This window comes from Nyctibius grandis, chromosome 9, assembly GCF_013368605.1.
Source record: "Nyctibius grandis isolate bNycGra1 chromosome 9, bNycGra1.pri, whole genome shotgun sequence".
Lineage (NCBI taxonomy): Eukaryota > Metazoa > Chordata > Aves > Nyctibiiformes > Nyctibiidae > Nyctibius > Nyctibius grandis.
The window spans coordinates 3,996,108-4,012,733 of record NC_090666.1 but is presented as its reverse complement, the minus strand read 5'-3'; the positions used below and the strand labels follow the sequence as shown (position 1 = coordinate 4,012,733).

The window sequence follows — 16,626 nt, the reverse complement described above, 5'->3', positions numbered from 1 at the left end:
GTTTAGGGAAGTACATTTGTTTCATATTTTTAATTTAGAACTTAAAACCGTGTCACATTTACTTCAAAGTTATGATTTTGTGTAACTTTTTTTTTAAATTCATGAACAACAACAAAAAAGAGGATCTTTTGTTGCTTCTTAATTTTTCTTATTTCATGTCTTTAATAGGACTTTATAGCAGCTTTTTTCTTTCATGATTAGTAAATGGATGACTGTCCTTGGAGCTGACAGAAGTTCCTGAAAAATTGTCTGTTATCCATTCTGTTCAAGAGATGAGACTGTGTTAATATGAGTTGCTTCTGTCCATACAGAAATTTGTGGAAAAAAAAAAAAGCCAACCACCCAACATTTTCTAGCAGTTGTAAGGCTTATTAGTGTGTACAATACATAAGTTTCAGACAAGTTTCTAACAGCACACATTCTGTGCTAAGCAGTACAAGCTACAAGTAAGTAAGCTTGTAGGATCAGATACTTAATTTCTTCTGTGAAAAGATCCACAAAACCAAAGAAGAAAAATGCATTTGTGGGGGAAAAAAGTTAGAAAAGGATTCAGGTATAAATCTAACTTTCTCCAGGAAATGTTTGCCAGTTAAACTGGAGGCTTTGTTTTACTAGGGAAGCAGAATTGTAATTAAACTTAATTGTAGCTGGAGGAAGAATGGTAGCTTGCACCCTGGCAGTTGAGCATTTTACAACACCTACAGACAGAGCACTAGCCTGCTGTCACATCACTCAGAGGGGCAGAGTTCATAGAACTGGTTAGAGCAGGGAACACGTAGCAAAACCATGACAGTCTGAGATTATTGGACATTATCCTTGATAGCAGCTTGCTGACTTGTGTGAAGCAAGTCATCTTCCTCATCAGTAGTATCACGGTACCAAGAGTATGTCCTAGATGATCATTTCCTGTCACTTTGTGAAATCAAGGTTTCCTTTAGTGTCCAGGTACAGGAACAACAGCACATGCAATGATAAATATAGAAACTGTAAAGGATTCAGTAACAGCAATGTGTATGCTTATTTTCTTTGTTTCCCTATATATTTATTATGATATGTATTAGTAAGCTTGTGGAATAAGCCCTAACTGAAAGTCTAATACAAATACCCTAATTTGGAGGAACACCTTGGTACATCAGCCCCTTGGATGTACAGATACCTTTTAGTGTTAATAAAATGGAACTACTAGTTCTGCTAGAATCCAGGTATGCAGTGAGCCATGCTGTCCTAGGTATCCTGTTCTGTTCAATCTACAGTCCTGCTTTTTACTTTCAAAACACGCCTGCTTGGCAGGCTTTCACTATCTGATACTGAAGTGGTTTGCATGAATAAGAAGAATGTAAAGTTGTTAAAATTCTACTTGAGAATGGCTTCATGATTTAAACCACATTTTGAATCCAGTTACAAATAGGTAGAAAGCTAGAATACTAATACACTTTTTGAACATATAGTGAAATATTTTTTTAAAACCTTTTACTTTATAGCATTACTTTGTTTTCAGGATTTACATAAGCTAAAAAGCTTTAATCTGAATGACAGAAGTACCACTTCTAATTAGATGAAGTAAGAATGTGGGGTCAAAACCTGAAAAGCATCTGATGTTTGACTTGGTTTTCACACAGTGCTTTCTTACAGCTTTTTTTTTGGCAGGACAGTGCACCTTCTGAGCACTGATACTTCACGATTTAATAGCCTTCATTGTTAGTGAATGAATTCCAGTGTAGTGCACAGGACACTGCAGAGACTAAGAATTACGAGACGCCTTGTTCAGATCTACTGGTCTGGTTGTGATGCAGACACTAACTCCTGAAACTTTAAATGGGTATGCAGTGAGTGGGTGAGAGAGATTACAGGAATGAAGCTGGATGGTATCTTGGTAGTGTTGAATTCAAGTAAAGATGCATTCTGAAACACTGTTAACAGACCAGTAAGAGAGTGATATATACATCATTAAGCAGTTTTCCTGGAATGCTTTGGCTAGATACTCATATTTTGTCAAAGCTCGTCCAGAACCATTGTTTGGTGCAGACGAACAAATGCTTTGGTATCTCAAAAAATAAATGGGTGTCTTCATCTATTGCAAAGGAAGTGATACAGTGGACCTCATACAGTGGACCTCTGAGAGGTTTTTTTTTTTCGTTTGTTTTCACTTAAAGAAAGCCTCCCTCAAGGACCCTAAGGTGCTCAGGTCAGAACCTTTAACAGGCCTTGGAGACAAAAGATGCAGCCACTATTCCAGCTGTTACTCTTGTAAGGGACTCCACTGAATCCACTTACTCCACTTAATTCGGTCACCTAATGATAGTATCTTACTGGAATTCAGGTCTATTGCAAATTCAGCTTGTAGCTTTCAGGATCATTACACTGAAATCAAGATAGTCTCAAAGATACTGGAATAGATGTAAAATACTTCTACGAAGACTTCTTTGCGTTTTAGTACTCCTCACTTCAGCCTATCCTATCTCCTTTTCAGGCTTGTTCCCTAGCACCGATCCCCTCCTCCTCTTTGTACAGAGAATTTATTTATAGACACACTGGTGACTCATTTTTTTTCAATTACACCTACCCATTTGCTTTCCTTGTTCCTCTTCCTTCAGCTTGATTTATGGCAGTGCCAACTCCACCTTCAACCTCATTGATATGCCAAGATAAGGCAGCTGCTGGATGCACTAGACTAGTTAAGTGCTGTTTTCAGATCTTCCCCATTTCAGTGCTTTGACCAGAAAGAACTTGCCATTACTGTTTCACCTAGGGAACCATCTGGTTGCACTGTGCATACCATTTAACCTGATCTGAACAAAGACTTTCTACTCTAGGTGACAGAATGTGAAACTCAAAGGAGAAAAGGTCCAGTTCAAAGGTAAAGCCAGCAAAAGTACATTACGTGAAATAAGGGGTCCAGTTAAGAGTTGCCGTCCATCTGAGACCTATATAGTGATGGAATTAGAGGTATAGCTGGTTTCTTTATCTGCTGAAAGGCAGCTTGTTGTTAGAGAGCTTCACCAGAACTCAGGAAACGTTGACAGTTTGAGCCAGCATTAGTTGTTTCTAAACCAGCTTCTCACTCAAGCGAAGTGGTCGACTGCAAATAACAGAATGTCAGAACCAGTGTTTTTAAGGTACAATTGCACAGCCTCCTGCTTGTATAGCAATTGCATGTTTTCCAGCTTAACTAGGCAAAATGGGTCACTGCTGTATCAGCTGGTGTCTGGAGAGGGATGGAGAGTAATTGGGAGCCAGAAAAAAACCCGTTAATGTTGGTGACTGGAAACCTGCCATTTCAGTCTGTGGGTAAGGAGTCTAATGTCTGCAATGAAAATAACGTAAAGAGGCAAATCTTACCATCTGCCACTTTTCAGTAGTGGTAAAAATGTCCTAATTAACAGGAAATGTCCATTGTACTGTGAATAATACAGAGCTTTTAGTTGGGTTTACAAGGGAAGAAGAGTCTTGTTTAGAGTAAGAAAACACAGATCAGCAACAGTAAGATTTAGCTCCTTTCCCCTACAACACTGAAAGCTTTAAAGCTCAGTTGCTTTCTTAACTAGATTTTTGTCTTTCTCCCCACCTCCCCCTACTGTCTACTGGCATGCTGTTAATTGAAGGATAGGCTTGAGAGCCAGATTTACAGCATTTATTTGTGTGCCTTAAACAGATCCTGTCTGTTGCATAATATTTCTAGCCTGTAGCTCTGTCAAAAGAAGGAAGGCAAGACCTCCAGGCTTCCTGTCAGCAGGGCAATGTAGGGCTAAATCACTGCAGTATCTGTTGATCTCAGACAAGAAGCCTGAACAAATATGCATTCATGTTTGATTTGTTTTCACATTTTTTTCTTCTACAATTTTCTTCTTAGTATATTGTCTAGTCTTTGCAGATGATCATAAAGCAACTATTTAAAGTTTGTGGCTAATCTCACTATTATTACCTTACTACTCTGACTATTGTACCAAATAAAACTTAAATGCTGTACAATACTAGTATCAGCTACAGTATCAGCAACATCTTAGAGCAATTCAGACTATATGCAAGATACTAAAAAATGGAGTATAATTGCTTGTAACACTTGCCTTCACTTCTCAATCTGTTTGGAAGTGGCTTTCAAGCGGCATTAGATTCTGTGGCTAGTAGTAATTTGATCATAAATGATGTGACCTTAGGAGTTGTAGGCTTTCCACAAGTGATGGCAGACATCCCAGAGATACTGCTGATAAAAGTTTACGCAAGTAAGTTCATTCAGTATGACAGCATGGTGGGAGGGAGCAGGAGGAATAGGTATCACAAGTGAGCTCAGGGAGAAGAGTGCCATCATTTACTTCACAAAGTTTAAAATGCAAAAAAGACACTTACAAACATGTCTAAATTGAAAAGAATAAAAATAATTGTGAATGTCTTCCCCAGACTATTAGTAAGATGTCACCTACGTCCTTAAAGATGACTCTCAGACAGCTCAGAGAAGGAGCTTCCATGAGCTTACAAGATGTATTCACAATGGAATACAGACTGAGCCAAGCGTGCATGGTAAGCAAGCAGCTTTGTCTCTTTCCAGCCATAGAGGGGTAGCAAGTCTGTCAGAGACTAAGTTTTATACAGATTACATCAAGGGCTCACAATTCATAGGTTTTAATTTTCAATATCTTCTTTGTGTGTTTGTTAGGCTCTCACTTTCTTTTTTCCAGTTCCATGTCTTTATATGCAACTCAAAGGAGATGACATTAATGATGGTCAGATGGGAATGGTAGAGGGCTTTTGTTAAGAAAACTCTGATAATGTTACTTTCTATATTTAGAAATCTTTGTATTTGGACCATAATTTTAAAACTCTGGTGTTCTTGTCAGATTTCCTATTTAAATTACTTAGTCCTCAGTGCCTCAGTTCCCATCAGCAGGATGGAAATAGTTGTATATCACTGCCTTTCAGGAGTGCTGTGATAAATTTATTAAAGTAAACAAGAGATTTTAGTACTATTTGTAGTAAGGGCTGAGTACTTGGATAACATACAAGGAAGTGATCCTTTCAGTAGAACAGGGTTGCTAACTGAATTATCTGAATGAATTCCTCAAAGTTTTCCCATGGCATTCTTATTACTAGTTTTGTCACATTTTAAAATAAGATTTTTATGTATCTGATTAAATGATTTGTGATAGTTAAAGTAAATGCTTTTAAAAAAGTGTGAGTGAAAATGTATCTAATTCTGATATGTTATAGTGCCTGACAGTGTCCTTGCCATATCTGTCCTGAAACTAGTATTGTTGCTCCATTGCTAGTGAAGCATCCTTAGGGATTTAAATGTTATGGTTACCTTTATGAAGAAATAACTGGATGTTTCTAGGATTCCATTTAACTGCAAAGTGTTCCAAGTATGCAGAATACATCACAATTCCTGAAGACTGGCCTTTCTCTGAAGAATTTCTGATCCTACACACTTTAGCCCCCATCATGCAAAACTCTTTAGAAGAAAATCTATGAGATGTAACAGAGAGAGGGCTTGCACTGCATAAAAATTGGCTGATCAGCTACAGGTCAAGAGACTTATTTTTAAGAGCCGTAGCTGCATTTAAACAAGAGGATATAGAGCTCTTTAATAAGTAAAGAGAAAGTAGGACTAGATGAGAACAGTACAAGTGGGATTTAACTGAATCTTGAGAACTTGCATTTCAAGCAGAAGTAGGATAGGGAAAGATGGGATAAATAGAATCCATCATGTCACAGCTTGTTTTTTTTGTCTTTCAGAGAGGCCATGACTTCTATGAAGGGGTTCGAGCAGGTAAGCATGCACACCAGAAACATTTCTCAGACTTGGTAATATGCAAACTCACTGTGTTGCTTCTCTTGAGGTTAGAGAAAAGTACATGCAGCAACAACCCAGAGAACACTTCACAGCTTGCTACAGTTTTTGTTTATTGGACTCCTGTATGGCCAAAATGTATTATTTGTTCCAAAGTGTAACAGCCATGTTGTTTCCTTTGTGTAACCTCAGTCTCCTAGTGTTATTTATCCACCTGGTAACGTAGCACCATGAAAAGGTTTCACCAGTTCATTGTGAAAGTTAAAAATATATTTAATGCTGACAGTAGCGAGTAGGTATATGTATCATTTGTGTGTCCAGACTTAGTGTTGACACATAGCTGGTTCAGCCAGCTATAAGATGGTTTTAGACTCAAAGTCGAGAACAACTATTTGCATAGAAAATTGTTAGAACAGAGACTACTTTAACCCATGTCCAAAACATATCTGTATAGAGGTGTCCTACTATTAAACTATATATGTAAACTTAATGTTAAATATTTCAGCCTTTTAAGGCAATGGTCAAGATAGGCAGTGGTAAAAGTAGAGCAGCAGCTCAGCAAGTTCATCTAGGGGACAGACAGATTCTGTCCTTGATTCTACTGCTGATTCACTGTGCAGTTTGTCAAACCCAGAGTCACATCTGTTAGAAACTGTAGTAATTATTTATGTACTATTCAGCACAAGATGAAACAAAGGAGAGGCATTTCCTTTTCCAAGGAGCTTACAGTACTAGACATTTGTATGAATAACACTTTGGGATTGAGGGAAACTGCCTTTTAATTCACACAGTTATATATTCCAGTATGTATTATCACCTCCTCCTCATTTTTTATCTGTCTTTATAAAGTAGTTTAAAATCCACTTAAGTAGTGGATATTAGTTTGAGTGTTCACTATTAGTAATACTGAATTAAAGATAGGCTGGGGTGAGAGATGCAAAGTTTGTACAGCATGTAAAAAGTTTCTGATTTTAATTAATCAGTCTTTAGCACTTATTAGCAGAGACTCCTTTGAAGAGTTTGCCACACATATTCAGAAGTACATGGTTTTTATTGTGTTGGTAATGGGAACAAAGATACCTTAAAAAGAATATTCCTAGCATATACTCTAAATCACCATATAAACTGCTGAAATGAGGTTATTCAAGAAGTGACAAACTCTAAGTCCAAGAGTCAGATCAACACCAAACCAAATTCTCACCTGTAATGCACAAGGTCATTAAACCATCTGGGGATGCGGTAGAGGACAAAAGCAAATCACTTGTCAGTATGGCCAGTAAATTACACAAACTGCTTATGAAGAAAGACGCTGCAAGAACAGCAGCTGGGAAGCTTCTCTTTTACATAGGATGATGTAGCAAAGGCTTAACTATATCAGGGGAAGAAGAAAAAACCACCAAAGATCCAGCAGCACTGAGGGGATTGCTAAGAATAATAATTTGGTTTTGAAGCACATTTGCTCTTAGCTTACTGCATATATCTTGTTCTCAGATTTGTCATCTTAAAATTGTTTCTCTTGTTTAAGAGTGGTGCAGAATCTGACTCAAGATCATTTTTGTAGTTCGGTCTGATCTCATAAAAATCATTACCCAATAACGTGCTGAGAATCCTTTTTAATAGGAAGTGAGATTATTAAGTACCTCACAGGATCAGCCATAGTGAACAAAAATTAAAATGATAAAAATGTTAATTTAAGTATTAGCTTTTTTTTTATTAAAACATTATATACCAAGCACTTAAGAGCCAGCTGTTGACCCTGCCTACCACAAAAGGATCTACCACAAAGTAAAGATAAGATAGAATAATCAGATTTTAGTTTTTGAAGATTGTTTTTCAGCAGCAATGGCCATTGGTCAGGTTTTAATAACAGCTTTTATCTGCTTCAAACCATAACTTTAATAGGCATGCTAGGGAAGTAGTTTGTTTAAAAGCTTTTTAAACCTGCTTTGACCTGGGGTCAAAATTTCTTTTTTCTTTTAGTCAGTTTTCTTTCAACCAGACTGAAAATCTGCTGGCAAAGAGTCTTGCCCATTTATGATTCTTGTGATTGGCGCTACTAAAGAAAAGCCAAAACCCTTAAAGCATAAAATACACACATCTTATTTCATCAGCATTTTCCCATATAATGGTAAATGTGGTCTTTGACTGCTTTAGGTATCCATTTTTCACCTTGATTTATAGAATAATACATAAACTAAGAAAAGCATAGCTCTGGGAATTTCCAAGAATTTTGTTTTTTTAATTCTTACTGCATTAAAAAAATAGTCATTTTTGGACTCAGTGCTCAAACACATCCAGGTAGACTACAATCTTAGCACCCTCAGGGGACAAAAATCTGTTCAATTAGCGTCCTAACTATTTGTGCAGGAACATACGCTTCAAGTGAAATTGTAAAGGCCTTCTATGTATTGCTGATTCTGCAAAGATGTTATTTCTGTATGGCTTCTGCCCTCTCTCCTGCACTGCTAGCAGCTGGCAGATGTGAGCCTTACCCTGCGCACACAAACCCCCTGCAGTCAGTGACTAGGCAGAGAGATTTCATTGCAACGAACAGAATTTCAGGTGCTTAGAAATACCAGTGTTTTGACTGTGCTGAGTGAGGCTAAGCAATAGAACACTAACTGAAGTCCAGTAAAGTCACTGCTAGTGAACAGAGGGGGTTTGGATTTTTTTTTTTTTTTTAATCGGTACAAAACACAAGAACAAACCCTTACCACAATGTCTATGTTCAGTTACTTTTATCTTAATGAATTTCCTTTAGCCTACCTTAGAAGTCTTCAGAATTTTTGTTCTGTTCTTGTAGTGACCGATACTTCAAGCTGGAAAAACACAAAATATACAGAAGTTAATGCAGGAAGGCAATATTTTCACAATACTATTAGAAAATAAATATTTTAACTCATACAAGATTAAAGATTTCATTGGAGAGATCATTATGATCACTCAGTTTATCCACCAGAGTAAAACTGGCCACAAATCCAAACAGAAAGATTAACTTAATTACACAGTAGTGCCATAGAGTGGAGAATTATCAGCAATTACTAGTGTATTTCAGAGTTAAAGCTGTAGTAGTATACACATGGGCTTCCCCCCACCCCAGGTTAAAGCATCTCTAGGTAGTGTTGTCTTTTGTGGATAACAGTTAAGATTATTTTGGCCAGACAGTGAACTGCAACTAAAGTTGAAGAAAATCATTAGGTAAGTACTACTCTGATAGAATAAATGTAGTTGATTTGGGAGAGTTATGTATTTTGAGCCAAACCAATCAATGGCTTCACATCACAATGTTTAAAATTAACTTGCAGGATCATAACCTTTCAGGAAGTTAGCCAGTTGAATGACCTAGTAACATCACTCTTTTACAGCACGTTTATTTTAAAGAATTGCCCACATGGATTCTACTGTCCGTGGAATTGCAGCTTCTATCTGTATAATGGGTTTCTTTTCAAAATTAGCTTTTATTGTATCCAAGGAGTCCTTAGTCCTGTATTTGCAGGTAAATGGATGCAGGGCTCTGATTCTCCTTCCTCTTTGGAGATGCAAGCTAACGAGTTGCAATACCTGTATGTCTTCAGCTACAGAAATACTCATTAGTGCAGTTCTCTTTTGAATGATGTTTATTTTCTAGGCATTTTCCAAGTGTTGGTTATAGAGGGAAAAGTTAAAAAGAAACTTTCAAGTCATCTTTTTTACCACAAACTTGCATATGCCTGTCTTTCTATAAGACACAATCTTTAGGTGGGCATTCTTTCCACTGAACTTAAAATCCACACATTTCTTATCCTGGATGGTTCTAGTTTAGCCACCAAGAATGATATCTGTTTAGAAAGACATGACAACTTACCAAATAAACAGCTGTTATTCTCCAAAAGATCTAGTCTCTGTGAGCATCTTCTGTCCACGGGCCTTTAGAACCATCCTACTCTGAAATCTTTGTCAGAAAAAACAAACAAACCAATTCTGTTCTTAGCAGAGGAACTTAAGAGGTGCTTCTTGCCTGCCCTCCCTTATATGCTGTGGGCTGTGTTGGTCAGGAGGTCTCCCAGGACACAGGTGCATCTCCAGATCAGACACTGATATCACACATCTGAAGGGAATGTGTGTTGAGGAGAGATGTTGGGTAGTCAGTGCATCCTAGAGAGCCACAGTTACTATAGCTGTTCTTTTTTAAATTATAAAGTTTCACATGTTGAATAGCACCTTTATGGGTTTTCTGGGGGCCAGAAAGGTGCTCAGAAGGACAGTCTGGAATTCCATTCATATTGGTCATTTTTACACACAAATAAACTTTCTCATGTCTTATTATTATTTGCTAGTGCAGCTGTTCTTGCTGACATGCCTTCAACATTCCTGTAAAACACAGAATGCTTTTTGAGAATTGATATTTTCTTGTTGCACTTCCATGTGCGATTCATTCACTGATGATTTTTGTCTTCAGTGATGTGTATTTCCCAGGATACAGTGTAAAGTATACCTACAAAGACTATACAAATCTTCACAGTTAAATCTACATCGGTCTGCAGTATCTGTCAGTATTTACAAACAAAGATTGATCTTCCCAGAAAGATACTCTGCTTTACTCTTTCCTCATTAGTTATTTCATTATCAGTTTATATGATGTGTTTAAATTAGCTTTAGGCATTTAACGCTTACTTTGAGTCATCTCCTGTACTCTACAAAGTCAGATTTTGCACAGAGACGTGAAAGCCCTTTTCCAAAATCATGCGTACTGTTCCCAGTTTCACATGAAAAAGCAGAAGACGGGCAAGAGTAATGGGTCTAACAGAAAGCACTAATTTCAAGTCTGTTCCTTCAAATCTTGGGCTGCCTCTGAAGCGATCCGCTGTTCCTTGTATCCTCAGGCAGCTCCCAGATATGTCTCTAGACATGTCACAACTCAAGAATTGTTATTAGAGTAGACATATATATTTTACAAAAACTCTGTCTTCTCCAGAGCATATTGATTTTTCTCCCCCCTGTATTCCCTGTAGTTGTCTGTCTTGATGCAATCTGAAGTCATCTTAATTAGAGAATGTATACAAGTAACTTTTGTGTTTTTGTACTCCACCTGACAGTGCTGATTGACAAAGACCAGTCCCCCAGATGGAAGCCAGCTGCTCTAGAAGAAGTCAGTGATGAATTTGTGGACGATTGTTTTAAGCCATTGGGAGACAACGATCTCAAGTTGTAAAGATCAAACCTATTGACGTCTTATACGTCTGCTTAATTCTATGATACAAAAATTAATAGTAGTGTGGTAAAGTTTAACAAGACTTTTAGCTAGCCTTTTGCATTCAGGAACGTTCTCTTTTGTTATGCTACCATAAAGACAAAATATTCATATCTGGTTAATAAGGGGGAAAATTACTTCAAGGCAAATTGCTATTTTTACTGCTTTACACAATGATTAACATTTATTTTTTTGCATCAACTCTTAGTTTAGGAGGAACCTTTTGGGGAGACAGCATAGTTAAGGGATGACCTAATAAGCAAGAAGTCAGGAGACCTTTGTGTTCTTGGCTCTGTCACTGATCTGTTAAATTGGGATTGTGCTTCAGATTCTTCTCTATACAATGAAAATAAAATATACTTAAAAGCTGTAAAACAGTCAGAGCAACAAAGGAAAATGCAAGACATGCTAAATCCATGCTGTTAAGTAGTCTTTTAAATAAAAGGTCAGACTGACACGTTACTAGTCTGAGAGCAAGAAATTGTTCTATTGATTTAACATTTGGTCAGTATTCAGTCTTGCTGTCAGATGTAGACATTGTTTCAAATGTCATAGTACTGCCAGAGCCTAGAGCACACTTCTGTTTACTTGTAAAACCATTTTTTTTAAAATGCCGTTAAGTTTGAACGGCATAATTAGTTTTTCATTATTTCAAAAATTGCTATTTTTTCCTGGTCTTACACTGGGGAAGAAATAACTGTCTCAGACCTTCCTCTGAACACCAAGCAGCACATTTCCTGTTGATGTTAGTGATTCTCTGATGATTTTAGCGGTGGGAGCCAGCCTGGCCCTATTACTGCCAGGTGGCTGTAGTTTAGCTATACCAACTAGTCTGGGTTCCCGTTGGCTTGTGCCCATGACCATCCTGTCTGCTGGGTGGAAAATTTATGAAAAGTAGGGGGAACACAGCAATATGTACTGAAGATGAGTAGGGAAAAACATGAAGTATCTGCTGCTACGTGGATCGTATAGTTTTTTAACACAACATACCCTAACAAATGTATTTGTTGGGATCAAAATTTAAATATACATTAAAAAACCCTCGTATATGTGCATTAAAGGTTGCTGGGTTGGGTTCTGATACTAATAATACTTGAAATTGTACAACATAACCAGAGCCCCTTGATAAAAGTATTTTTTAGGGGAGTAAAATTAATTTTTCTATTGTGTATGCAACACATCATAGCTACTAATCTTTGTTCAACATCAAGACTGCATGCTTTTTTTATGGTTAATCAAATCATATAGCAGTATCTCTTCCTACTACAGTTATAGGCAGGTCACAAATACACAAGTTTGGCTTCTCTGAAGATGAACCACCGAGACTAAAGGAAGAAAACTAATCACAATTACTAAAGTCAGTAATCAGCACTGGGGAATCAAAAAGTCAGAGCTACAGCAGAACCATTGCGGAGTTTTCAACATCGGGCAGGTTTTTATTACCAACAGTAATGGTCTACTCTGGCTTAAGGCTCCTTCCTTCCTAGAAGCTGTTGCCTGGAAACAAAGTCCAGGCAATTCAGGCATCAAGGTGAACTTCTAGAGTGACTTTCAAAGAATGAGAGATGAGCAAAATGGAGAGCAAAATCAAGAAAAAATGGCACCTTGCTTTGTCGCTAGAATCTTTAAGATAAAATTGTTAAAATTTCAGCTGCCAGTTAATGTTAACCATGTACATATTTGTTATGAGACAGTCCCTGAGTTTATTTTCAAAAGTAGTTGAGAGATTTCATTAATATCTCTAAGGTAGCATCTGAAAATAGGACTTGAATTTCTACCTCATGCTGGTTCTGTGAGAAATGTAAACCTCCCCCTTTATTTTTTAAAATTTTTATATGTTTCAGAATCTTAAACAATGGCTATTTTTAATTTATTTTTTAAAAAATCGGTTCATTCCATTATTTTTTGGAGCAATCTTCAGGGACTATATTTAATGAAAAACACAGTAATCCCCAGGGAGTAGGGATCATGCCTTCTCTGATTGAAAAGGGCTTAAAACGTTTTACCAAGAGTATACTTCTGAACCAATAAACTTTGCAGTTGCTTCCAAAATTTATGTGAACAGGATTTATCCCAAACTCGTGGTAACAAGACCCTGTCCGATCTGTGCATTTTTATCAAATAAAAGTCTTAGAAGCAGACGGTAAGTTTAATTTTATTTGGTCCACAAGAAAGTATTTTCCACAAAAATATTGTAAAAATATATTGTAGTGTATTTTATTTGGGAATACTGATGTGTCTTACTCCAGAAATGTCAATTTTACAAAGTTGTGCTGCAGTTAATGTGTTTTGAACCATTATTAGAATATCAAGTCAGTCACATAGTACCCACTCAGACTGTACTTACGTTTCCTGGAGAAAATACAAAGCAAATGTATTTTTAACTCCTAAATAGAAGTAAATGGTTTTGCAGAGTATGCCAGTCCCATACTGGAGTGCCTTTATTACACAAAATCAAGTAAGAGAATCAGTGGCAACTTAGCTGGAGAGCCACTATAAGTGGCTTTATAAGACTATAGCACAGTTTAATCTAATGATAAGTAAACAGATGTAATTTTATTTAGTTAATAAGTCTTTATTGTTATTATTACTATGTATTACTATTGTGCCTATTAAAAATACAGCAGAACTCTGGAATGAGATCTCCTTCGATCTCTCACCAGACTGTAGTTTTGAACAGACCTTTTTGGTTTTTATTAAGGGTAAGTGCATTATTTATTAAGGACAGTGTCTTGTAAAAGAGATTATTTTCCTGGTGGGAAGCTGTCTCCCTGTTGTTTGCAAGCTGGTTTGCTTTCCGTTTGCTGCGTGCTTTCCCTGAAGTGCCAGTGTCATAGAAGGCATCATAAACCAGCTGGAATTGCACTTCAGGCCATATTGAAGCTGCTGTAATCTTCAAGCGTTAATGAGGGAAGACAAGCTTTGTGGTTGCAGGTAAGTGACTGGACATAACCAGAAGCAGGCGATTCAGTCGCTATCACGTTACGGGTGGCTCCCTGGGCAAGCAGTGCAGCTCTCCCACACAGCAAGTACTCCAAATGGAAGCTCACTGCGATGCCTGTTTGTTTATACCTAGGTAACTTTCTCCTTTGGGGAAATTTGGAGTGTTTATCAGTTCAGTGCAGATACTATAACTTAACTTTAGCCTGTTTTATAATTCTGGATGCTGTTGGACCATGCAGTGGCAGCCTGCCAACGAAGAAGCTGCTTTCAAAAGTGCATCTAATATTCTGCCTCCAGAAGAGTGCCAGATGCTAAGGCTACATCAGAGAAAGGATCTGAGACATTGCAACAGTGAGCAGTGCAGCACCTACCTCCCCATGGCAGCCACTGAGGTATTTGTACAAGGGTCAAGGCAGATACACCTAAATGCACTCTTAAAGTGAGCGCAGTTTTCTACCTGCTATTCAACTATTGGGCAAATAATGTCTATGGAGTTTGGCCTTTTTTTTTTTTGCTTTTTTTGCTTTTTTTTTTTTTTAATTACTGTCTTTGGCAGTGTTAACATTCTTGAGCCAAGACTGATGTTACAGAAAAGCTGGCCTTTTTTTTTAATAATGTTTTAATTTACCTATAGTAAGAATATTTTTAAATACTGTGGTTGAGCAATATCCAGTTAATATGTACTGATCTGATCACTGTTTTTGGTTTTGCTTTTTAATTCACCCTAGTATATGGCATGGAGTTATTTTAGATAGAGCAAATGTAGGGCATGATTTAATGTTTTACATGCTTTAGAGCCTCAAGGAACATCGCTGTTAGCAGCAGAATTTAAATGGGCCATCATACCTTGGTCCCACTTTACATATGGGTTCAAAGAAGCCTACATTACTTCAAAAAAAGACAACATTACAACATAAGCAGATTTTTTTCCCTTTTTCAGCAAAGGCCTGAGAACAGTCTTAGTAGCAGGGCCTGGTCAGTGTGAATTAATGGCAGTCTTGTGCTGTGTTACAAAGAAGTATTTTTCACCATTTACTCTTGATACAACCACTTCCCCATACAACCGCTTCCCCATACAGGTGGATTTCAAATAACTAAAGTTTGTGTCCCAGAGTTTGCAAAACAGCTCAATTCATAGACTGTCTTATGTCTGAGAATAAGCTCAAAATAACGATTTGCACAGTCCTTTTCCTGCTTGTTTACCATGGCTTGAAAATCACGCTTTGTATCAGTTACTAGAACTACGTGTACCTTTTAAAAATAGTAACAGTTTTTGCCAGTATGGAAAGCATTTTTCTACAAAACGAAAACATTAACTGGAAAGCACTTTGATTTAGGAAAAAAAACCTACGTCTTTTAAACTGGCCATAACAGAAAAAGGAACAAACAGGTGCTAAAAAAACAACCTTCTACAAGGCATTCACTTGGTATAAAATGTCAGCAAAATTTTAGCTTTAAGAGGACTATGATTAATTCATCCCTTTCTTGATATCTCAAATGGTAGTTATGAGTACAGTAGGTCAGGCTGCAGGTCCTGGAGAAGCAGGGTGCAGTGTGTGGGTGCAAGCTAGATAAAACTGGTACAGAATATAGCCCTTTAGCTTTGGGCCTAAGGCTTATTCACTAAGTCAGTGCTCTGCTCAGGCTTGAGGTTTCTGTAGCTCATATTTGCATCGCCACACACGGTTTTACCAACGGGTAAGCGATGAGCCTACAGAAGCTGAAGGAAGGCATACTGTCCCAAGGGTGTTACTTTAGAGTGAAATTTTACTGTAATGCAGCCACAGTTCCCAAGAAATACATAGTCCTCAAACATTGTTACACCTTTGAAGGTTCATTTCACTAGTTAGCATTGGTAGTTTTTTGCACACCTATCTGGGTTACAGTAAAAAACCAAAACAAAACCCCCCAAAACCAGCACCCTAACACAAAAAAAAAAAAAAAAAGAAAAAAAAAAACACAACAAAAAACTGAACAGCTTTGGTCTGAACACAGTGATCAGATGTAATTAATCTATCTTACTGCAGGATTTGAGAGAATAGCCTTCATGCATTTAGAGAAGCCAGAGCATCTGTTAATTATAATGCACTGTTTATCAATAGTGTAATGTCTCTCACTGGTTCACTTAAGAATGGAAGTTGAATAGTATCATAATCCATATGGTTCCCTGAATACTGCTTGGTTTTATAAAATGCTTCTCATCGCCTTCATTATTTTGTGGTTTACAGATTTAGTCAGGTCAAAGAATCAAAACTTATGACACTGGTTACCTTTGCTACATGTAGACCTTGGCTTCACTTAAGCAAAACGCGGACAAATTTACCAAGCGTGTAGAGTTGTTCTCTTTTCACCTACAAAGAGGCCACTGACTTTTTATGCAACACACAAAAATAACCCACACTTTGTTGTTAAGCATCCTTGGGCCCTGTGTGGCAGTGCTTGTACAGTTGCAGGGCAGCCACGTTCTTCTCATCCTCTTTTTTAACACTAATTTCTGATAACATTCAACACATACAAAGACAGAATATACTCAACATACAGCTGATAACAAACGACACTTGATTAATAGATTCCACTGTAATCCAATTAGTTTCTTAGCAATACAGATTAAAAGGCAAATTTCTCCAGCCTCTCCTTGCAAACACATTCATATATGGTCATTACGCTCAGA

The 16,626-nt window shown here is 37.3% G+C and overlaps 1 protein-coding gene across 2 annotated transcripts in view; it reads left to right on the top strand.

Annotated features, from left to right (window-relative positions):
* The window catches only part of HIBCH (3-hydroxyisobutyryl-CoA hydrolase), a 47,799-nt gene extending 34,106 nt beyond the window's left edge, over window positions 1-13,693 (top strand). For both annotated transcript variants that reach the window (XM_068407344.1, XM_068407343.1), the window contains 3 exons: window positions 4,396-4,515; window positions 5,728-5,761; window positions 10,858-13,693. In XM_068407344.1, coding sequence (XP_068263445.1) covers window positions 4,396-4,515; window positions 5,728-5,761; window positions 10,858-10,973 — 270 coding nt within the window. In that variant the 3' untranslated portion in view covers window positions 10,974-13,693. The remainder of the gene's footprint in view (window positions 1-4,395; window positions 4,516-5,727; window positions 5,762-10,857) is intronic.
* Window positions 13,694-16,626: the final 2,933 nt, after the last annotated feature.